The sequence below is a fragment of the Electrophorus electricus genome, chromosome 20 (assembly GCF_041902795.1).
Source record: "Electrophorus electricus isolate QZ-2024a chromosome 20, ASM4190279v1, whole genome shotgun sequence".
Taxonomy (NCBI): Eukaryota; Metazoa; Chordata; class Actinopteri; order Gymnotiformes; family Gymnotidae; genus Electrophorus; species Electrophorus electricus.
Window position 1 is genome coordinate 18980302 of NC_137516.1, and position 23439 is coordinate 19003740.

Consider the following 23439-nt stretch of genomic DNA (forward strand, 5'->3'; position numbering starts at 1 on the left):
GGCTGCACTAGCGTGAACTGCGTCGCAGGCAGTAATATCTAACTTAACAATGAATGAAAACAGCCTGGTGGATTAATATGGAGTATCTTTTGTACAATAGCAAGTATATGCACTGTTTCGGTTACTCAGAAAAATTAAAATAGTTTACATCAAGTACACAACAAGTTAGGATAGTTTTCAGTCATTTGTTTTTGTATTTCATTTATTTACACATATCAAATGTTTATGACATGAGACCACATAATCGTTTAAACATAAATAAAGAGCATAATAATAAATAAACATCCTGAACCTTTAAAAGTAGTTGCAGGACTAGTTACAGGACTAAGTGTCCCAGGTTCTGGCAATCATGCAAGACATTTCATTAGTCTTAATGTCTAGCCAACTAATACATATCATATATTACATCTGTAACTGTTTATGTGACAAACACCTCTTTGAGACCACATTAACATTGTTTTCATGACAGCCAGCAAATAATTAAGTAGGTGGGGCTGTCTCAATTCTCTTCTCCAAGGCCACACGTAACGTGTCTGAGTTTATGTAGACGTAATGAAATAGATCAATAGTTGAGACCCTGCCCCCTCAAATAAAATATGTAATAATGACAGTAAAAACAGGATTAACTACATTAACTTTGGTTAATGCTTCCTCTGTGGCCTCTGTGAGCTTATAAGTTGATGCATGTGAAGGTGTTTCAGAAAATCAGGCCTGTATGTATGTTCCCAAGCAGCATACTCTGCTGTTTTTAAAACCAGACATTATTTTACTATAATTTCTCCATAGTGTCACATTACAATATTTTGTCCATAATTAATTTCACTGGAATTAAAGCCTTTGACAAAAGTACATTTAAATGTCCTGGTCTTAAAGAAACAAGGGCTAAATTATCAGAGTATTTCCTTCTACATTGTTCTACCAGGCTTCCCTGTACATGTGCTCACAATACCTGACAGTAACACACTGAAAATGCATTTCAGTTAAGTCAGCTGTCTGTTATCTGCAGAATACTAGTAGGTGATGGAAGATATGATCCACATATTCATAAATAATATCTGGTTCATTCAAAAGTCCACACAGTGCTTCAGTTCATGGACACAACAGATAAAGAACAAAGATGAGGATAAAGTGACTGAATCATCCAACACCTGTTCATACATCCAACACCTGTTCATACATCCAACACCTGTTCAGACATCCAACACCTGTTCATACATCCAACACCTGTTCATACATCCAACACCTGTTCAGACATCCAACACCTGTTCAGACATATTCACATTTGTTTAAGGTACACAAATACAGTCAGCTAACAAAACAAACGTATCCCTGGAAAATTCATACCTCATAGTACAGATCTCATAATGTAGACCTCATAATACAGACCCCATAGTACAGACCTCATAGTACAGACCTCATAGTACAGACCTCATAGTACACATCCCTTTTCACACTGCCCAAGGCTTCAAAGCTTCAAATCATTCTTTAGCACAGGAGACAGATGATATTGTGCAATGTAAAGCTTTCAGTCAAAAAGGACACGTTTGACTCATTGTCATGCAGTCATTAAAATGGTTTGGACATAGGCCGATGTTTCTCTGCTCTGTGGCATTGGAATTTTTAGACAACCTGGTATTCAAAATGTTAAAATGTTCACACACACACACACACACACACACACACACACACACACACACACACACACACACACACATATATATATAACTCATTATTCAAAACTACATCAATTCAAAACATATACAAACTGTACATTACACCTTTTTGGCCAACAGTGTTTCTTACTGTTCAAAGATAAGAATCTTGCTGCCCAGTATGTTGAAAATTCATCACTAGTTTAGAGTTCTGCAGGTTTCTTGGCTGGTTGTTGAAGAGCCACGCTGGAACTGACTGATGTTCATTTAAGTGGTCCGCATGGCCAAGGCCTGCTCAAGCTCCTGCCTTCGTTGCTGGATCTGTATTAGAAGATATAAAGCACAACAAAAGCTTATTGACTAGCATAGATCACCCGTAACACTTAGAAAGACCACTGTGAGTCTGCGTGCTTGTCATATACACAAATTACATTTGTGTATTCATGTAACAGGCTGTTACATCTCTTTCCTGAGTCCTTTGTCAGCTTCGCTGTAGATGGTACATTGTTAGACAAATGTCCATCCCTACATAAAACCAGCAATCATGGCTGTCACACAAATAGAGTTTAACCTTTAACTGACCCAATGTAACAAAATACAAAATACTCATATCACTTAAAGAAAAGCTCGGCAGAGACAGGAAGACAAGTTATGCTCTTGGAGGTCACAGGTCAAGTTATGCTCCTGGAGGTCACAGGTCAAGCTCCATTCCCATTTACCTTGCAGTAGAAGTAGCGACTGACAGCCTCCTGGGACCAGGGCTGGTTATAAAACTCAGCCTTGCGCTCTGCCTCAGGACTCCCCAACACGTCTGTCATTAGCTGCAGGAATACGCCATTACGTAGAGAATGAGCTTTAAAATCAGATCATTTAATCAGATCATTTGAAACTTAACCCAGTAAGAAAATTGGGAAATGTTCCTTGTCTGAGGATAAAAAGCAAATTGTCAGCACGTACTCACTATAACGCAGTTTTACAGCAGATTATACTACTGAATTTAATATAGATAACCTTTAAATTTAAACTTAATTAAACTAGCTGAATTTAAATGAATTTTATTTTCTTTGACATTCAAAATTTTGACTCTATGGAACTTATTTAATTAAATTACAAAGTTATGAGCCACTCTGGAATGTAGTCACAAATCGTAATTCTAAAACTAACAACCGCAAATGCAGATGTGTGCGGTCCAAGCTCAAGCAGATGAGTGTAGTTCATTCAACAGGCATTGAATAAACGTAGTCCTACCTTAAGGTCCCGGTTCTGGGAACAGATCCAGTCCTGGATGTAGCCCTTGGGATCCCTTGAGAAACTGAGCATGAAATCTCTCTGAATCTTCAGCTGGTTGATGGACTCAATGGTCTCATGGATCTAAGGAGACATTTGGATGATACAATGAAGAAACACCTTCTGTGCAGTTTAGTGAGTTCAAGCAAGATCTCTTGCAGAAGGCCAGGCCAAGAAAGACATTAAGTTTTTTTGAAGGCACAAACTGTTCAAGTAATTCGCCCAGCGGTGCTGTCGCCATGAACATCACCTTGTTCTCAAGTGATGCTATCTCCTGCTGATTAGCAGTTGACAACAGAAAGCCACTCATTTGAGTCTTCAGAGGATCATCTACCTCAACGTCTATATCATAACAGGCCGTCTTCTTGTGATCACTAGGATCCACGCTGTTAAATGAAGGCACAGTGAGAGATAACTGTAAAACAGCTCTTAAGCCTCCAAAGCAGCAGCTCCGCTCCTGAGCCCTGTGCTCATGTCCGAGACACAGCTGTTCTGTACCTGATGACGTGGTTGATTACAATTGGGTCGGCTGGCAGCAGCAGGTTGGTGAGCCGCTGTGGGATCTCACAAAACTTCAGACGTGGGCAGTCAAAGATCTAAGAGAAGAACCAGAAGGTTGACCAGGGAGCTGCTGCGCTGCACGGAGAAGAGCTGTGGATGGGGATAAGGTTTGGGCAGGCAGCAGGGACCATGGGCACATACCTGCTGGAAGTACTTGTCACAGTTGATGTACTCCTTCTCATGGGAGTCCTGCAGCTTGTTGGTCTTGATGTACTGCCACAGGGCCTGGATGATGCAGGAACGGGCATGCGTGTGGATACCCAGCACGCGAGCAAGCCTGGGATCCAGTTTAAACTGGGGGGGCTTCGTATGGGGAGGGGGGGGACAAACAGACACATCACAGACTATTAAAAACTCAGTCCCGAAGGTCCTTAACAATTTATCTGGGGCGTCGACTGCAGTCCTGACAGATTCATGCTTTTCTCCTCTGTCTTTGCTTGTAGCAACCGCAAAGTCATTGTCAAATGAGACAAGAACATCGTCACCTGAACAACCAGGACTGAATGTAAATTCACAATCTTACCATCAGAACAAGACTGGACATGTAACAATGGGCACTGTGCATAAAAATACAGTCACTGAAACTTAAGATAGCGGTTCAAAAGTTGAGGTTAATTGTCTTTCACGCATAAATTCATTATCAAGTGACAAATCCAGTTAGCATGGAGATGGATTTCTGAGGCCTTTTGTAGAATTGCCTAAGAGATCATAATTGAGCCATGAAGCGCAATACAGAAACAATGTCCCGCATAATATCTGTGAATATGTGAAGTTGTAACTATTATTATTATTATTTACACAGTAAACCTTCAGTAAGCATTGCATGGCATTTGCAACAGCAACAGTGCTCTCTATTGGTTAAGGTATGAGGAGTAATCCCTAATAATAATCCCATGTTTCTGCATATACCTGGTAATCCAGCATGAGGAGCAGAGTGCATCGCACATTGACATCTCCTGGCCTCTTCACCTGGAAGCCATCTGTCTCCTGGGTTGTAGGAGTGCGGTGCCACTGTTTATATAACAAACAGAACAAACAACAAAAACAAGAATAAAACAAACAACTGATTTTACTTGGGGGAATTTTAGGAAGTAATTACCCAAAGGGAATTACCTGGTGCCAGGATCTTGAGAAAAACATTTCTCTGAGAAAAAAAAGTTAGACCACCACAGACCAGCACTTCTGTGTCTCTACTCTGCTCTGCAAAGATCACTGTAGTTTCAAACAGGGGATTTTGGAGGCTAATTATGACATACTGTCATTAAACGACCTTGGGCTTTTAGATGTAATAAGGTTAGGATTAGGGTTAGTTTTAGTATTAGTTAGGGTTAGGGTTAAGGTTAGGATTAGGATTAGGATTAGGATTAGGGTTAGGGTTAAGAATTGTCTGTCCATCTGTCTAGTGTGATTGAGGATTAGGATAAGGGTTAGGGTTAGGGTCAAGGTTAGGGTTAAGGTTAATCTTAGGGTTAGGATTAGGATTAGTTAGGGTTAGGGTTAGACATCTGTCCGGTCTGAGTGAGGATTACATTACCCTCCACAGCACTTGTTATTCTGGAGCTATGGCATGTCAGTCAATTTTGCCCACTCGATGTATGAAGGGAACATTATAATGGAAGTGACTCACAGCTCAATGCAATTAGCCTTGCAGGACTTTGGAAGGGTTTTCAAAGCCACTCTGTGCAAGTAAATCACTCTTTTATTACGCATCTCGATGCGGCATGAAAACCCACAGGCACCAAGGACGGTTTAAAGTGCCACGCAGTGAAAGCACCAAAAAAACAAAACAAAAAAAAAAAGAATCCCAGTGCGACGGCTCCCTGTCCTCGGCACCACGGGACAAAAACATAACGGAGAGGAAGAAATGGAGCGAAAGTGTGCGGAGGCAAAATGGGGTGGGTCGCCTGTGGAGACAAGGCAGCTGGGAGCGTTCCCTTCTTGTAGTGTTCCCTTCCGAGGGCGTTCTCTTCTAGGAGCGTTCCCTTCTGGGAGTGTTCTCTTCTGGGAGTGTTCCCTTCTGGGAGTGTTCTCTTCTGGTGGCGTTCTCTTCTGGGAGCGGTCCTTACTGGGAGTGGTCCTTTCTGACGGCGTTCCCTTTCTCTTCTGGGAGCGTTCTCTTTTGTAATGCAAATGTTTGAGTCTGTTCAACCAGACTAAGATGGCTGACAGCTCAGTCTTTATTGCTTGTTCCTTACTGATGCACTTCCGTGTATAAGTGTTAGGGTGAATGTTTACTGCTAGTAACTGCTCACTGCAAGGAAGACATTCCTTTTGTGAGGTTTGGTGGAATTTCCTGCATTATTAAGCATTGATTCTACACAGCAGTTATTTCCTAGAATTATCTTAACACTGCTTTCCCTGTAGCGTCTGTTAGTGGAGTACTTGACCTTATTTGACCTTACTCAAATGACTTAGCAAGAACACACACCAAGAACACACACATAAACACCAAGAGAACACATGCACCAACACACACACACATACACACCAACACACACACACACCCAGAACACAAACCCACCCACTCAGAACACACACACACCCAAAACACACACACACACCCAAAACACACACACACACACCCAGAACACACACTCACCCAGAACACACACACACACACACACCCAGAACACACACACACACACACCCAGAACACACACCCAGAACACATACACACACCCAGAACACACACACACACCCAGAACACACACCCACCCAGAACACACACACACCAACCCAGAACACACACACACCCAGAACACACACACACCCAGAACACACACACACACACACACACACCAAGCCTGCACTCCCATATCACCACTTCACCGACTCTGTTCATTATTGGAATCCCCAACTGTTCCTAAAAGAAAGTGGTGACTATTAAACATATTTCTGCCCCAGAAGTTCTAACAGTCTGAGGTTAATTTTAGGTGGAGCCTCACCTCCACTAAGTGGTTATCAGGGCCGTATAGGTCTTTGTCCAGCTCAATAACCAAACTCTTGAAGAAAGACGAAAACTTCCTCTTCTGCTTTCCAGGCTAAGAAACAGAGCATAAAGTTATGGAAGCCTTTTATGGAGAAATCAGTGAAACACCTATATGAAAATATATACTTTCACATAAATAGCCTACTACTTACATTTGTGTATAACTTAAACTTGCCTATGCACGCACTTGCACATTCATTCACTGGTGCATAAACATAGAGTTTCACTATGATTGTGTGTATGTGTGTGGCCGCGCGTGTGTAAAACAATTTTCAGTGCACCCAGAAGTCATTGCATTGTAACAGGAAGGCAGATATTTAACATCTATACAGCACGCCCATCAACATAAAGTGAAGAGACATCTCTAAAAAACAAACATCATTATGTCAGCGTCTAATTCTGACAGATTGAAGATCAAAGACACTTAGGAAGGAATACCCTTGCAGTTCCAACATTTTGTACAACTCATACTAGTGTTCCATGGTACACACTTACGCACGTGCACACACATAAACATGCATAAGCACACAAACACACACGCACAAGCATGCACTCATGCACATACACAAGTGTGCACATACGCCTGTACCTACATACACAAGTCAAAGTGGTCATGTCTAAATGTCAACATTTTTTGGTCAAAATTCTGCAAGACTGTGGAAGACTGTACCAGTCATATTCAATTCATTATTCAATATTATTCCCATTACGGTTCTGCTCTCACAGTTAGAAACAGACGGTCCAATCAGATTCTTTATATTTAAATACTGGTTCACTGCTATAACCTTCACAACAAATCAATCCAAATGAAGAAAAACAGCTCAAACACTAATTTAATCTACAATAATTTGTGTAATATTAAACAGTCATTCAACATAAGTATGAATGTATAGCAGTAATTTATTTCAGTAAGTGCTGCCTTCACTCACATCATCGAGCAGTTTTCCTTCTACTCTTAGTTCCCAGGATGCAATGCTGCCCTCGGAGTCGTCTGAATCCGGCTTCGAGGGGTTGAAAGTGTTGGAGATGTACAATCGGAGCTTCCGTTTTTGCTGTCCACACAGATGAAGATTTTACCATGACGGTAAAGAACATGTTAAGGTGTCTCCTAAAATCATTAATGCTACGGTTAAAATTTTCGTTATAGCACAGCCAGACGTCAGAAAGCTGTGGCAAATTCTCAACCCTACACATCTGTTTGGCACTGTGGTCACATTAATTGAGCTATATAAAATTAATCTAATTCACCAAAGCAATATCAACTTTTTTCTGTACTGTTCATAGTTGTTTTTAATCTATTGAACTCTTATTTGTCAGATGATAATATCCCCAGAGCATTGTTGTGTTTAAACCACCTATAAATCAATATCTGGCTAAAACAGATGTTATTTGTGTGCCACACTGCCAAATCCTGTCCAGTCCTCCCCGCCCTGAGTGAGGAGGCAGCACATACCTTCATGGGTCTTTTCAGGGCCTCTTGGATGTCCACCCGCTTTCTCATAATGGTTTGGTCCAATTTGCGCTCAAAAGCCAGAAGGTCCATGTACGCCTGTGACTCAGGCACCAGCTCACGGATCTAATGACAGAAGGTTCCATGCGAATAAATGTGAAGGGGGAGGGTGCTGAACAGCAGGAAAAAAACATCAAATTCTCTAGAGGCGGAACGCTGCTCTCACAGTGATTAATTAATGCTGATTATGGACTAATTAATTAAGGACTAATTAATTAAGGAATAATTCATTAAGGAATAATTACTTTCTGCTGTGAGATACCAGTGCAGGGATGAACCAATAACCACCCAGGATACAGGAATAATAATAAGCCTAATGCGAGACGCTCCAGGCTGTCGTAGCGTTGCATCATTCTGCCTCCCAAAAATGTACAAACAAAATCACAGAAAGCCCAGAGCGCATGGCATGTTTGTAAAAGCTAAAAATAAGGAGTAAAGCAGCTGAGAGGATGTGGAACCCGCATGCTAAGTAAAAGCGGGACAAAAAAAAAAAAAGTCCTGCGTCGAAACACTCGCTCTGCAGCAGCAGCACTCTGGCTGCTTCACCTCCCAACGGAGGCGCTACACCTGAGCCTGCTCCATTCTCTCTTCTCGGAACAGCTGCCACGCCAGAGAGCTTCAGAGAGCAGATGTGCTCTCTCCCGCTGGACCCGAGACATTGCCCCGCTGTCTGCACACACAGGACCCCTCCCTACCCCTTTCTCGCTCCCCTGCTGAAGAAAGAGAGGGCAGGTAGACACAGACAGAGTGCGGCACCTCACCCTCTGAGGGAGAATCTTGTCTGCCATTTTCCTTCTCTTAGCACTGTGGATAGGAGGAAAGAGACAGAAAGGAAAAGCATGTTACTATGGTGACTGATATCAGAGTCTACAGGCCATCTGCCGAATAACTGGTACCCGTCCAAATACTGTTCCAGCTGTGTGTGTGTGTATGTGTGTGTGAGAGAGAGAGAGAGAGGGATGAGAGAGAGAGAGAGAGAGAGAGAGAGAGAGAGAGAGAGAGAGAGAGATGAGAGAGAATGAGGGAGCAGACAGAACAAAAAAAAGCATGCAATATTGGATGGCTGAGAGGCAGAAAGATGTAAGAAAATGTAATATTGAGAGCAATTTGGGAGAAGAATGTGTGAGTGAGTGTGTGTGTGTGTGTGTGTGTGTGTGTGTGTGAAACCTACGCAGTCACAATATGGAGTACAGTCACTAGGAGGGACTGAAACAAAGGCAATCGATTCACCTCCTGCCTCTGATCTCGTGTTGAAACGTTAACGCAGAGTATCTTTACTATTCATGTCCCAGCCTGCACCGTGCAGACAGCACGTTATTTATGTGGACTGTGAACACAGTGCTTCTCCCAAACCAACACATCACAGCACTGCTGAGGTAAGAAGCCCCGCCCCCAACAGCCAGCCCTGCTGGGGGCAGCCATGTTCGTCCACCCACTCAGAGTGGGGTGAAACTTTCTCATGGTCCAGCTCCTCCACCCCAAAACCACGCAGCTCCTCCGGGACTGGCTGGTTCAGGGGGACGGGGATGGAACGCGTCATGTGGGAGAAGTGCTGACCCTGTCATCGGGTATCTGCCGGTTCAATCCCCATTGACACCAGAGCCGTCTCTGGCTAGGAGTCCAGGAGAGCAAAACCAGCCTTGCTCTCTGGGGGGGTTGGATGGCTCCGCCCCCATCCCTCACCATGGCACCAACCAATCCAGGTGTTTGTTACATGTGTGTTGGAGGAAGCATGTGTCAACCCTTACCCTGCTGGGGGATTGGAGACTGTGAACAGTTGACAAAAAATGCTACACATTCATGAGGAAAGTGTTTGAGATGTCTATCCTTGTTCTGGATAAGAGTGCCATAAATGTAAATATGAGAAGGAGAGGAATCTCCTCTGGGGGATCTCATGTTCTGTGCAGAAATGGGCTCATCATGGGCTCAGTGTAAAGTGGAGAGTCTCAGATAACTTTAAATCAGTGAAACATGCAGCACAGCAAACTGGCTACTTGGGTCCCACTGTCAGCTCAGACTCTCACAAGTGCTGGCAAAGTCTCACTGGCTTCTGAGAATCCCAGTGGTTTCCTACAGGTGGAAATGTAGTGCCTCTAACTAGTCATTAAAACAGCAGGTTTGGCTACGTAAAGCCCTGGACAAGTTTTGATTGGGATCAGTCAGTCTAGACCACAGTCAGTCTTGGTCATAGACCACAGTCAGTCTTGATCATAGACCACAGTCAGTCTTGGTCATAGACCACAGTCAGTCTTGATCATAGACCACAGTCAGTCTTGGTCATGGACCACAGTCAGTCTTGATCATAGACCACAGTCAGTCTTGGTCATGGACCACAGTCAGTCTTGATCATAGACCACAGTCAGTCTTGGTCATAGACCACAGTCAGTCTTGATCATAGACCACAGTCAGTCTTGGTCATGGACCACAGTCAGTCTTGATCATAGACCACAGTCAGTCTTGGTCATAGACCACAGTCAATCTTGATCATAGACCATGGCCTTGGTTCAGTCCCTCTGACCACTCACCAGTGGAATGTAATGCCATCATACTCATATCTAAAACATCCATCTTATCTTGTATCTGGGACTACTTTCACTAGCCTACATCTTAATCTGTGTCTCATCTTAATCTAGGCTTAATCTGTGTCTCATCTCAATCTAGGCTTAATCTGCATCTCATCTTAATCTAGGTTTAATCTATGTCTCATCTCAATATAGTCTTAATCTGTCTCATCTTAATATAGGATTAATCTGTGTCTCATATCAATCTAGGCTTAATCTGCATCTCATCTTAATCTAGGTATAATCTGTGTCTCATCTCAATCTAGGATTAATCTGCATCTCATCTCAATCTAGCCTTAATCTGTGTCTCATCTTAATCTAGGCTTAATCTGTGTCTCATCTTAATCTAGTCTTGGCTGCAGCTATGCAGTGGATTCACTCGGTGACCAGAAATGGGAAGCGACCAGTCCAAGATGATGCGCTGCCCCTTTCCTGGTGTGTGAGGCATTCTGGGCTCCTGACTACTGAATACACTCTTACCTTGTGAGGAGTAGAGGTTGTTCTGGAAAAGGACAAGCTCTGGTTTTCTTCACGGTAAGTGTGTATCCATGGAGACATGTTGTAGAGACATGTTGTGTTTCCATGGAGACGTGTTGGAGAGACATGTTGTGTCATGGAGACATATTAGAGAGTCATGCTGTGTACCCATGGAGACAAGTTGGAGAGACATGCTGTGTATCCATGGAGACATGCTGTAGAGACATGCTGTGTATCCATGGAGATGTGCTGTAGAGACATGCTGTGTTTCCATGGAGACGTGCTGTAGAGAAATGCCCGAGTCCAGCCTGGCAAGTGGGTGGCAGACAGTACTAACCTTCTGGGCCGGTTCTGGACGGGGGGCGCTTGCACAGGCGGGGTGGGGGTAGGACGTTTCCGGTTGGGGTCCAGCACTGGACTCGGCATCACTGGCCGCACTGGGGCCGTTCCTCCGTACGGAAGTCCAGGAGGCCCCATAGGAGCTCCCTGATGTGGCATCCGCGCCCCTGACGTCAAGCCTGGACGCTGCGGGAAGATTGAGAGATCAGGGAAATATTCCTTTGAATGTTATTTAATTATATTATTATATATCATGTTATGATTATTCTATTTTTATATACAATATATGTATTATATTATTATATTATTTATCTCCAGAGTACATATGTCTGTCTACTGCAATAAAAATAATATAATATTAAAATAAGTGCACTGTGACATCTGTACATGTCCACACAGATACATGTCCGCCCCCCCCCCCTCTCTCTCTCTCACACACACACACACACACACACACACACACACACACACACACACACACACACACACACTGCTGCAGGTCATCTCTCTGAACCCCAAACCCTATGAGAGAAGCAACAGCAGCAGAGCACAGTAGCGGTTTACTGTGAGAGTCAGTCTAGGACCCCTGGCAGACTAAGTCACCATATTACAGCCATGTGATTGGTTAAAAAATCTGGAGGAACGTTTATGCAAATATTTTTGTCCCTCACATGCAAGATTACAGCACAACAGTGTGGATTTTTCACTTAATTATTAAACAGATTCAACTATGAGAAAAATGTCATTTACACTGGGGCCCTTTTCTACAACACAAACTAAAGTTATGGATAAATCTACAGATGAACAGGGAAAAACTACAAAACTACTAAAATGACACCCAGTTTTACACACATACATACATTCCATATCAATTAGCTTTTACTTCACTTGTAATTAATGGTCTACTAATGGTCAATTTTCTGTTTTATATTTTATTTAATTGTATTCTAGATTACTGAATCTTATAGTATTCTGTTTATACTGAATCTTTCAGAAAAGCACCTTTTATAAAAATGTTATATAAATGAAGCATATTATTATATATTATTATATACTAATCCGATATTAGCTTATGCCATAAAGTAGAGAATGCTTGTCAAATGCAGTTTACAGATCTACTTAAACACACCCATTATTTCTGCTGTCCACTGATATGGGGAAGGTCTGTACATTTCCCCTGCAGTAAAAGATCTTTTTAAAGGCCTTATATGGTGTATTAAAGGTGTGCCACATTCTTCTGAACCTTGTAACAGGCTCCGCCCACCATCCGGACCTGCATAACGAAAGAATTGGATGAGACGACTCAAACTCTCAAAGTCACACGAACTCTGTGGACGTGCGCAGGAGCTGCAGAAACGTCTGGAACTGCTGCCAAACGCAGACAGCTCCAGAGCTCACCGTGCGGCACCTCGACCCTTTCGACCCGCTCCTGGGCCTGGCTCAATCAGGCAGAGCTGGGATGTGAACATGTGGACGCGGCAGGGCGCGCCAGGCCTCTCTGCCAAGCACCAGGTTCTCAAGGTTGCAGCGGAGGTTCGGGGCACAGAGGGACGCTGGGCAGCAGGTGTCGTGCAGCGGCACCAGACTGTCACTGAGGGATCGCTACGGAATCGGTGCCAGAGATGAAGCAGAGCTTTGCGGTAGCTCAGGGCAACAGTAGAAACTCCAAACTGGGGGGAGACCATGACCGTTTGGGAGATGCCCTTGTCCAGACCAACTTACAGAAGTGCTGTGTAGTCTGTCACCATCAAAGCTGAACCAACTCTGGGACGACTAAACGAGAGTTCAGCAATATATGTGTTTAATGACTTCACCAAGCTCAGGAGATGTTTTATTAAAGGATGCTGTTCCTCCAAGGCATTCTGTCCTGTGGCTGTAGAGTTTGAATGTGGTCTTGTGTGTATTTGTGTGTGTGTGTGTGTGTGTGTGTGTGTGTGTGTGTGTGTGTGTGTGTAAGTGTGAGTGTGTGTGTGTGTGTGTGTGTGTAAGTGTAAGGGAGGTTCTGAAATGGACTCATGAAATTAACATACATTTATAGGTCCTTATTCCAATGCATATTTTCAATGATTATGAACACAGTAGGACCTGAGAACTCAAAAGAACTTCTGGGGGCGTCACCCGACATGTGCAATCAGCACATGAGACAAAGATTTTACACATATTTGTTTTGCACTGGGAAATGAGATACATGTGGGAACAGTTCTAAGAGTTCTCACAAACTCAACACAGAAATCCCATGATTTTACAGCTGTTTGGCCTTCACCAAAAGAACAGGATTTAAATTATGTTATTTTACTCCACATGAGATACAAAAAACCCATTAAACACTGCCTACTATTTGCTTAATTCCTAATGGATATGTAGACACCCACCTGCAAATGAATGACATCAGTAATATCCAATTATTCAATAACAAATGTAATATTACATCCAGTCAACTACCAAGTAAAACATAACAAATCTGGCTCCACTCATATCCCCTACACTCTGATCTCCACTCATATTTCCTACACTCTGATCTCCATTCATATCTCCTACACTCTGATCTCCACTCATATCCCCAACACTCTGATCTCCACTCATATCCCCTACACTCTGATCTCCATTCATATCTCCTACACTCTGATCTCCATTCATATCTCCTACACTCTGATCTCCACTCATATCCCCTACACTCTGATCTCCACTCATATCTCCTACACTCTGATCTCCACTCATATCCCCTACACTCTGATCTCCACTCACATCTCCTACACTCTGATCTCCACTCATATCTCCTACACTCTGATCTCCACTCATATCCCCTACACTCTGATCTCCACTCATATCCCCTACACTCTGATCTCCACTCATATCTCCTACACTCTGATCTCCACTCATATCCCCTACACTCTGATCTCCCTCCTTCTGAGGCTCTGTCCCCTTAAACTCAATCAAAACAGTGGTGGTGACAATTGGCTACGCACGATCCTGCATCACCCAGTCGTCCCTTTAGAGCGGCGACACTGTGCACATGCAGCATGTCTCTCTCTCTCTGTCTCACACAGACACACACACACAGAAGCTAAGCTTGCTCACTCACCACTCCATGGACGAGAAACTCAAACAGTTTACTCTTTGTGGCTTTGTGAGTCCCGTCGGCAGAGTCCTCCATTGTGGCCGTTGCAACCGCGGTAATTTCACCAGCGTTACACGTCTAACTAGTACCTTTTCTCTCTCTGCCTTCCTTCCTGTTCTCACGACATTCCCTCTCCTCCTGAAGTGAGCGCTCACTCTCTCCCTCCTCTCCCCGGTGCTCCCTCTCTCTCTCTCTTTTTTTAAAGCATGGCCAAAGTCACTCCCTCGCTCCCTCCCTCTCTCACTCCCTCTTTTCCTCTTTTTTAATGTAGCTCTCCCTCTCAGGCTCAGGGAAGGTAGACTGGGGCGCTTACAAGGGGGTTTCTGCCGGCCCACTGTTAAAGCCTGCTGCACTCAGCTGATGAGTGAACTGGGTCGGTACCGTTCCCGCCCCAGCTGTGCTGATGTCTCATGATCAGGAGCTTTTCTTTCCTCTCTTATAGTGCCCAGGAGCAGGTGTCAAGGGCACCTCTAAGACAAAACCTTCTCAGGTGTGCTGATCCAGTAAGAACTTTACAGACAGCCACACCTAAGGCTACACTAATGTTACACTAAGCAACACTAAGGTTACAATAAGGCTACACTAATGTTACACTAAGGCAACACTAAGGCTAGAATAATATCTTACACAAGGCAACCAACTCACATGAACTGGGTGGGAGGAATCAATACCTGCACATAAAATGGTTTAGAAATCTACCTAAAATAGGTCTTTTTTTACACCATAAACATATATTGTAAGGATGTAAGGATGGCCATAGTGTTGAGAGTCAAAAACACTTTCTCAAAATGAGGTTTCCAACATGCGAACTTTAGCTTATATAATGAACTGGGGAGAATACAAATAAAAGTAGGAGTGCAAAGACTGTGGTAAACAAACAAACAAACAAACAAACAAACAAGACAGATAGCAGCACATGTATAGCTGGACATTAAGAAAGAGATATCACTGGACCCTGGTGCCCTGCACAGGAAGCAAGCAAACGAACTAGCAAGCTGGGGGGGGGACAACTTCATTATTTTCTGGTGACAAATAGCACTAATCACTGAATAATACAGTGTTTTAACATAATACAGTGTTTTGATCATAATACAGTGTTTTTAATATCATAGTGTTTTGATCATAATGTAGTGTTTTTAATATCATACAGTGTTTTGATCATAATGTAGTGTTTTTAATATCATACAGTGTTTTGATCATAATACAGTGTTTTTAATATCATACAGTGTTTTGATCATAATACAGTGTTTTTAATATCATACATTGTTTTGATCATAATGTAGTGTTTTTAATATCATACATTGTTTTGATCATAATAGTGTTTTGATCATAATGTAGTGTTTTGATCATAATACAGTGTTTTGATCATAATGTAGTGTTTTTAATATCATACATTGTTTTGATCATAATGTAGTGTTTTTAATATCATAGTGTTTTGATCATAATGTAGTGTTTTTAATATCATAGTGTTTTGATCATAATACAGTGTTTTTAATATCATACAGTGTTTTGATCATAGTGTTTTTAATATCATACAGTGTTTTGATCATAATGTAGTGTTTTTAATATCATACATTGTTTTGATCATAATGTAGTGTTTTTAATATCATAGTGTTTTGATCATAATGTAGTGTTTTTAATATCATAGTGTTTTGATCATAATACAGTGTTTTTAATATCATACAATGTTTCGATCATAATGTAGTGTTTTTAATATCATACAGTGTTTTGATCATAATGCAGTGTTTTTAATATCAGTGTTTTGATCATAATGTAGTGTTTTTAATATCACAGTGTTTTGATCATAATGTAGTGTTTTTAATATCATAGTGTTTTGATCATAATACAGTGTTTTTAATATCATAGTGTTTTGATCATAATACAGTGTTTTTAATATCATACAGTGTTTTGATCATAATGTAGTGTTTTTAATATCATACAGTGTTTTGATCATAATGTAGTGTTTTTAATATCATACAGTGTTTTGATCATAATGTAGTGTTTTTAATATCATACAGTGTTTTAATCATAATAGTGTTTTGATCATAATGTAGTGTTTTTAATATCATATTGTTTTGATCATAATGCAGTGTTTTGATCATAATACAGTGTTTTGATCATAATGTAGTTTTTAATATCATACATTGTTTTGATCATAATGTAGTGTTTTTAATATCATACAGTGTTTGAATCATAATAGTGTTTTGATCATAATGTAGTGTTTTTAATATCATATTGTTTTGATCAAAATGTAGTGTTTTTAATATCATAGTGTTTTGATCATAATGCAGTGTTTTGATCATAATACAGTGTTTTGATCATAATGTAGTGTTTTTAATATCATACATTGTTTTGATCAAAATGTAGTGTTTTTAATATCATAGTGTTTTGATCATAATACAGTGTTTTGATCATAATGTAGTGTTTTGATCATAATCCAGTGTTTTGATCATAATGTAGTGTTGTTAATATCATACATTGTTTTGATCATAATGTAGTGTTTTTAATATCATACATTGTTTTGATCATAATGTAGTGTTTTTAATATCATACAGTGTTTTGATCATAATACAGTGTTTTGATCATAATGTTACTAACAGGAAATATGATATGGCCTCTAGCAGAGATGCATGCACAGAAATACCTCCTTTCTTTTTGTGTGTTTCTAAGAAAGAAAGAGCTCAATGCAGACCATGAATCAATATGGGCTGAAAAATAAGGAACCATGTTCATTCAACAGATTAAAGACAGTAGGACAATATTCACCCTCTGTGGCTTAAATGTATGTGCACTAAAAATAGCCCACAATTGTTAGGAACAATATCTCTGAGTAAAGACCTGAACCGCCAGTTGAACGCCCCCTTTCAGGACCCCCATAAAGGCGATACTATAGAGTAGCAATGTCCCATTCAATCAGAGCAGAGGATTTGGAGGGGGAACCATGGCTGAAAACATTCTGAGCTCAACCATTTCTAAGGCTCGATGAGACACCTGCTTATAGACAACATTAAACTCATGTACTTTTGGCATTTTTCAGTCATGATTAGTTTTAATACATTAATTATGCCGTTTCAAATGCAGTTTGTTTTTATAGATAGATCTACTGACAAGAACAACCTGGGGGGGGGGGGGAATCAAGAAATAAACGGTATTAGTGTTAGGGCATATTAAAGACACAACAGGACAGAATTAAAAGTACTCATTACTGAACACATTACAAGCACATTTGGCCAATCAAATAGAACAGCGCCCCCGTGTGTAGAGGCCTACGACACTACAGCTACCAAGTTAGACGCGGTCCGAACAATGCGGAGTGTGCTAGCGGGGAATAGGCGAGCGTCCCAGGCTACGACTGTGAGGGTTTGGACAGCGCAGTTGTTAACGGTGCCATGTAACGCTGGGGCTCCTGTACACAGCTGGACTATGGCTACCTCAGTCCTCAGCTGCGGACAGTAAGTTTTTCCGTGCAAACTTCGACTCCCCTTCGTGCCGTTTTTCTATAACTTGTTTGCCATATATAAACATTTGCAGATGTCTGGCAGCCATAAGACGCCGCTGTATAGAATGAACAATAAACTCTGTGGGTTATCACGCTTTGGAAAAATATCAGATTTTAACGAAGGACAGACTAGTTGTTTTTAGTCTCCTAGGTGCAGGACTGGTTATAAATTCACAAGACTATTAGCAAGATATCGTGTGACATTCCCAAAACTATGTAATGAATCTCTACAGAGGCCTTAAACCGTATCTCCGTCGTAACAATGTTGGTCAGGTTTCGGAGGGATGGAGAGAGAGAAGCTACAGAGGTGCAGGCGGAGGAAAGCCGCGGCGATGTCGGTGCGCTCCTACCTTCCGCTCCATCGCGCACAGAACTGAGCCACGGGCGCTCCGTGTCCGGCACTGGAAACTTCTTCGCTGTTGCAGGCAGATCCTCGGATCCTCCCCCCCTCCCACGGGAATTCGCCCTGGACGGATGGACGAGTGGATGCTAGCGAGCAAGGGCCCCGCGCTTGCGGACACCAGTCGGCTTTGGTGGCGCTTAGTGCGGCAGACGGAGCGGCGCACGCGCGGGACTCGTCAGACACGAGCAGAAGGGAACGTCGACAAACTCCAGTGGCTGTGCACGCGGCAGCTGCCGTTTACAGCGTATTTACAAGGTGTTTTTACAACAGAAAACCTGCCGTTTCTGAAAAGGTGCCGTAGAATGTGAGTTACAAGACTCCTCTCGGCACTGGCACTAAAGGAGGTTTCATATGCTACCTTCAGAACGTGATGAAGGAAAAATACTTAAAAAAAAATACTTTTACCTGGTATAACTCTTTGTATTGAACTGCCATGAAGAATCAGTGCTTTTGTGTACCGGATACCCTGTATATTAAAGTTTGATTTGCATGCTGTTAAATCTAACGACTGAATCCGAGAGCGTCTACAGCACATATAAACATTCCAAAAATGACAACAGTCAGTAACAAATAAAAGAATGATTTAATAGATTATTTCTTTGTTTCAAAAGCCATTTTTTACACAAAGTACTTCAAGAGTCCCAACGTATAACAGCAGCAATGTCTGCTCTACTCTACAAGTGTGAGACAGACAGACAGACAGACAGACAGACAGACAGACACATAAACCTGCCCGAAACTCCAACAGTCATATGACTATCAAAGCATGAGCCATCCTACATGTCGTGCCAGCTACACACTGGCAGCCTGCAAACCCCAGAATGAGAGAAGTGTTAGGGTAGGCACCTTGAGTGTCACTAAACATTAAAAAACTAAGTATACAGTTTTCTGTCTGTGACAAGCATAAACTTGCAGATGCAAGAAATAATATGCAGGGAGGGGGACAAAACTAGCAAAACCAAAAAATCAGAGAACAACGCTCCAAAATCACAGCCTTCAGACAGCCCAAAAGTGTCCAAAGATTCCAGAAGAACCAATGCATGAGAGCATGTGTTAGTGCACGTATGGATGGGAGTATGTGTCAGGTGTGTGTGTGAGGTGGGCATGTGTGTGGATAGACATGTGTCAGGTTGGCATGTGTGGATGGGCATAAGTGTCAGGTGCATGTGTGTGTTTGTGGATGGGCATAAGTTTCAAGTGCACGTGTGTGTCAGGTGGGCGTGTGTGGACGGGCATACGGGTCAGGTGGCTGTGTGTGTCAGGTGGGTGTGTGTGGACGGGCATACGGGTCAGGTGGCTGTGTGTGTCAGGTGGGCGTGTGTAGATGGGCATATGAGTCGCACGTGTGTGCCATCAGCGCCGGTACACCCCGAACGCAACAAAGCTGAAGAAAATGGTGATGCCCACGAGGGAAGCTGTGGCAGGGGCAGTGAAGAACTGGCGGTACTGGAACTGGAAGTACCAGAGCACGGAGAGCATGAGCACGAACAGAGGCACCATCAGGCTGCCCACGTTCAGGGCCACGTGCACCTGGTCGGCAGCGTGGGTGCCAGGGGAGCCGCCCCGCGCTGCGTGCTGGGAGATGTGGCAGTGCAGGACACAGTTGTCAGCCAGGTTGAGGGAGGCCAGTGTCTGGGTGTCATCCTGGAGCAGCTGGCCCTGATAGATCAGCCGCACCTGGTGCTCCTGCCCAGCAAAGTATGTACTGCAGACACACAGACAGACAGATGGAGGTCACTGGAGGGCATTGGAGGGCCATGACAGCATCAAAAACATTCAAGGTTATTTATGAATATGTACCTCAAATCTGAGAATACTCTAAACTGCTCTGTTGAAAGATACGTACATTAACAGCGAGGAGAAATTGCCCCCAAGAAAACCAAATACCCCGAAGCGAGGTATTACATCAAACAAACTATTATATACAAACTCCTATAGAAGGGGGGGTGGGGAGAGACACACTTTTAGGGCTTTGTTTCAACTCTGGAAGTGAGAGCCGTGCCTAGCAGAAATGAACAGTGAAGTATCCCAGTGAATCAGGGCTGTTGTATTCTGAATAAATCCAGTTTTTACCTTTTAATATAACCGATGGTGTCATCGGGGTTGACCTGCGCTACTCGCTCCGTGTCATTGAGGAACTTCAGCCTCAACACCATGTTTCTCGCTGTGTCACTGGGAACGTCGCCGGAAGAGGACACCTGAGTTTCACTTAAGGAGCTGGCAGGAGGCTGCGTGGTGAGAGACGGACCGGCCCCGCTCCTGTGTCTTAGAACGGCATCCCCCGACAGGTCCCCATCCCCGCCTCCGTCTGCGCCGCCGCCCTCGGCTCCACCTCCCGAGTCATCCTCAGTCTTGCTGTTGTCTCCCAAGCCACAAGACGGCACCGTGACGTCACCAGGTGGGACGGCCTCTTGGCTCTCAGTCTCTGAGGAAGGGGCGGAGCCCGGGCCTGATGGGAGGAAGTGCTCAGGGGACTCGGAGGTGTGAGTGGAGGCCCAGGCCAGAACCAGAACCAGCACGAACAGCACCACCCCAAAGAGCAGAGTGACCTCATCACCCACACCCTCTATCAGAGCCATCCTGGGCTGCGGTGTGCTGGATTAAGGCAACTTCAAACTAGGCACCTACAGCACAGAGACAGAGGCAATCTTTGGATAATCCTCATAATAACTCACACATTAAGCGGGTATACCTAGTTCTACTATATTGGGTTTAATGGTGCAAAGATTTGCTTAAGAGAAGACTCCCTCCCCAAACCAAACATAAAAAACACATTTCAGATCTCAAGTTTTGCCCAGACTGATGGTGCTGACGCAGTCTACCGCATGTTTTTGAAAAGTTCCACCCAGCTCTAGATCTGGGTCAGTGGAAAACAGCTTGTCATTAACTTTGTAAAGTTACACAGATGAGGTGCATGTATGTGGTACAACCTTTGCACATCAAAACACGAGTTGCAGCAAACTGTACATTAACAAAACTGCACATTGAGGACTGGCTGGCTGTTTCACCTAATAATCTTCACACCATCAAAATGAATTTGTCATTTCCGAGACACTACGCCAGGACTATACTTAATATTAGTGGTATTTGTTAGTATTGCTAACCTGGGCGGATTAGCCTAACTCATCTACACTCCTGGAATTTGGAATTTAAGAGGCCCAGCTACTCAGTTATGCTTTAAACGATGACACATATTTGAACACCAACTGGTTTCACCTCGTGCAGCTTTGGATGAGCCATTGTCCATGTACATCCACTAGTTAAGTACGCTGCGTTTACTGCATAAATGTTTTGGATGGATAGATCAAGTGACCGCTGTGCTTCATTAAAAATATCCACAGAACACCGCGAGTTTCGTCAGGAAACTCGCACCGCGATTAATATGTGATTTGTTAGAGTCATTATTGGAATGTTGCATTTTTGATATCAGTAGCTATTAAAAAGACATCAAATGTTAACGGACATCAAACGACCACCCAACTCTTTGTACAGGAGAGCTTATTGTGTAGTTGTCGTATACTGTCTAACGTTACCAACCCTAACCGTTACGGACAAAACGTTTAAGGTAACTTAACCCAACACTTACAGGTAAAGGTGAAATCACAATACCTCGCGTCGAAATAGGCGAACACTCATGTTTTATTATCTAGCTAGATGAATAATCAGGCCAACGAACAGGACATGACAAATATCTGCATTAAGATACAAACGAGGCACTAGACGTGATTTCTGCGGACTGAGTTAGCTAACGTTAGCTAGCAGGCTAGTAATCAATCACAAGGAGTTGGACAAAGATAAGTTCGCTTTAACTACACACTGGGGTAGCTAGGCTAGCTGGTTTGTCCTGGATAGTCCTGTCTTTGTAAGAGTTATATCGAGCTGAGTAAGTAAGTAAGTAAATACTATTTATTGGACTACAACAAAAACTAGTTAAACGACTCGCGAACTACCAGCTGGCCGCCGCAGCCTGCGCGAGAGCTAGCTTAGCTACATTTCAAAATACCACAGATCCAACAGCTATGGACCCAAACACGGCGATAAAAGCGGTTATTTAAATACACATATACATGCTACAGCTATATAAAAGTATAGGAAACGTTTACCAGCTAGTGGAACACAACTTACTGTTGACATATCACACCACATGATGGCACATCGCTAATTTAGTCCGTTTTACTTTTAGCTGTGTTTCCTGATCGCTCGCGGACAGAGTGGCCGCATAGACGTCAAATGACCACTTCCGGCAAAAAACTCCACAGAAAAGGCTCGAGCTCCTTCAGACGAACACTCTGGGTTTGGTGTTTAGAACTCTCCTTTGGTGTTCAGAACTCTCCTTTGGTGTTTAGAACTCTCCTTTGGTGTTTAGAACTCTCCTTTGGTGTTCAGAACTCTCCTTTGGTGTTTAGAACTCTCCTTTGGTGTTTAGAACTCTCCTTTGGTGTTCAGAACTCTCCTTTGGTGTTCAGAACTCTCCTTTGGTGCTCAGACCTGTCCTTTAGTGAGCAGTGATGTGTACTCTAAATATCAATATGTAAGGCAGACTATGACGTTAGCCAGAAGGTATATCCCAGGTGTACATGAAATGTTACAAAACAACATTTATGTTATCACTGCGAAGAATCTGAGTTTAACTCCAACTATTTCATAAAGTCCTATCATGTTTTTTTGCTAGCGTGTGTACAAAAGCATCCTTGGCCCTGTGTCTTACACAGGTGCCTCTCCTCAGAGAACCATTTCAATGCTGTCAGTTCCACCTGACCCACCAAATATAAATATCTTAAAAGAAGCTTCTCAAGTAGGCTTAAACGATCCTGTTCGAAAGAGAAGGAATTAGTATTCCTTTTAAGGGAAAATTAGTATTAGTATTTCTTTTAAGGTAAACAACTATGCATTCTATGAGAGAACACTATGAACAAGTGAGACATTAAATTAGGAGGAGGATGCATCATTTTCCTGTCTCTCCAACACTGGGTTTTATTCATTATACACTAGTGAAGGGAGCTGACTGGCCATGCAATGTAACGTTAGTGTAAATACAACAAA

At 42.8% G+C, this 23439-nt stretch overlaps 2 protein-coding genes across 5 annotated transcripts; both read right to left on the minus strand.

The window, feature by feature from the left end:
* Positions 1-177: 177 nt before the first annotated feature.
* On the minus strand, positions 178-18961 carry smarcd3a (SWI/SNF related BAF chromatin remodeling complex subunit D3a). 4 transcript variants are annotated; one of them, XR_014118805.1, is made up of 14 exons: positions 14459-14641; positions 11375-11562; positions 8761-8803; positions 7943-8065; positions 7419-7541; positions 6446-6541; positions 4410-4511; positions 3642-3803; positions 3438-3535; positions 3190-3325; positions 2901-3023; positions 2372-2473; positions 1804-1973; positions 178-1629 (listed from the first exon to the last, which is right to left on the minus strand). XR_014118805.1 is itself a non-coding variant. In XM_081703226.1 (13 exons), exons 1-13 carry the CDS (start codon positions 14528-14530, stop codon positions 1920-1922), a joined length of 1422 nt encoding a protein of 473 aa, XP_081559352.1. In that variant the 5' UTR covers positions 14531-14641; the 3' UTR covers positions 1663-1919. The 4 variants fall into 4 exon arrangements, 3 of the variants coding, with proteins under 3 accessions (XP_081559352.1, XP_026886172.2, XP_081559353.1); XM_081703226.1 differs by lacking the exon at positions 178-1629 and having other exon boundaries at positions 1663-1973; XM_027030371.3 differs by lacking the exons at positions 178-1629; positions 14459-14641 and adding an exon at positions 18344-18961 and having other exon boundaries at positions 1836-1973.
* Positions 18961-22670, minus strand: tmub1 (transmembrane and ubiquitin-like domain containing 1). Its single transcript, XM_027030372.3, has 3 exons — positions 22522-22670; positions 20470-21020; positions 18961-20101 (listed from the first exon to the last, which is right to left on the minus strand). Exons 2-3 carry the CDS (start codon positions 20973-20975, stop codon positions 19750-19752), a joined length of 858 nt encoding a protein of 285 aa, XP_026886173.1. The 5' UTR covers positions 20976-21020; positions 22522-22670; the 3' UTR covers positions 18961-19749.
* Positions 22671-23439: the final 769 nt, after the last annotated feature.

Bases quoted from the DNA above. Each gene is read 5' to 3' on its own strand.
- smarcd3a (XM_081703226.1), bottom strand. From the start codon at position 14,530: ATGGAGGACTCTGCCGACGGGACTCACAAAGCCACAAAGAGTAAACTG. The intron at 6,542-7,418 runs GTGAGTGAAGGC...TCTGTTTCTTAG, and splicing joins AAGGAAAACTGCTCGATGAT to CCTGGAAAGCAGAAGAGGAA. The intron at 3,804-4,409 runs GTATATGCAGAA...CCCCATACGAAG, and splicing joins TCCTCATGCTGGATTACCAG to CCCCCCCAGTTTAAACTGGA.
- tmub1 (XM_027030372.3), bottom strand. From the start codon at position 20,975: ATGGCTCTGATAGAGGGTGTGGGTGATGAGGTCACTCTGCTCTTTGGG. The intron at 20,102-20,469 runs GTAAAAACTGGA...GTGTGTCTGCAG, and splicing joins ACCATCGGTTATATTAAAAG to TACATACTTTGCTGGGCAGG.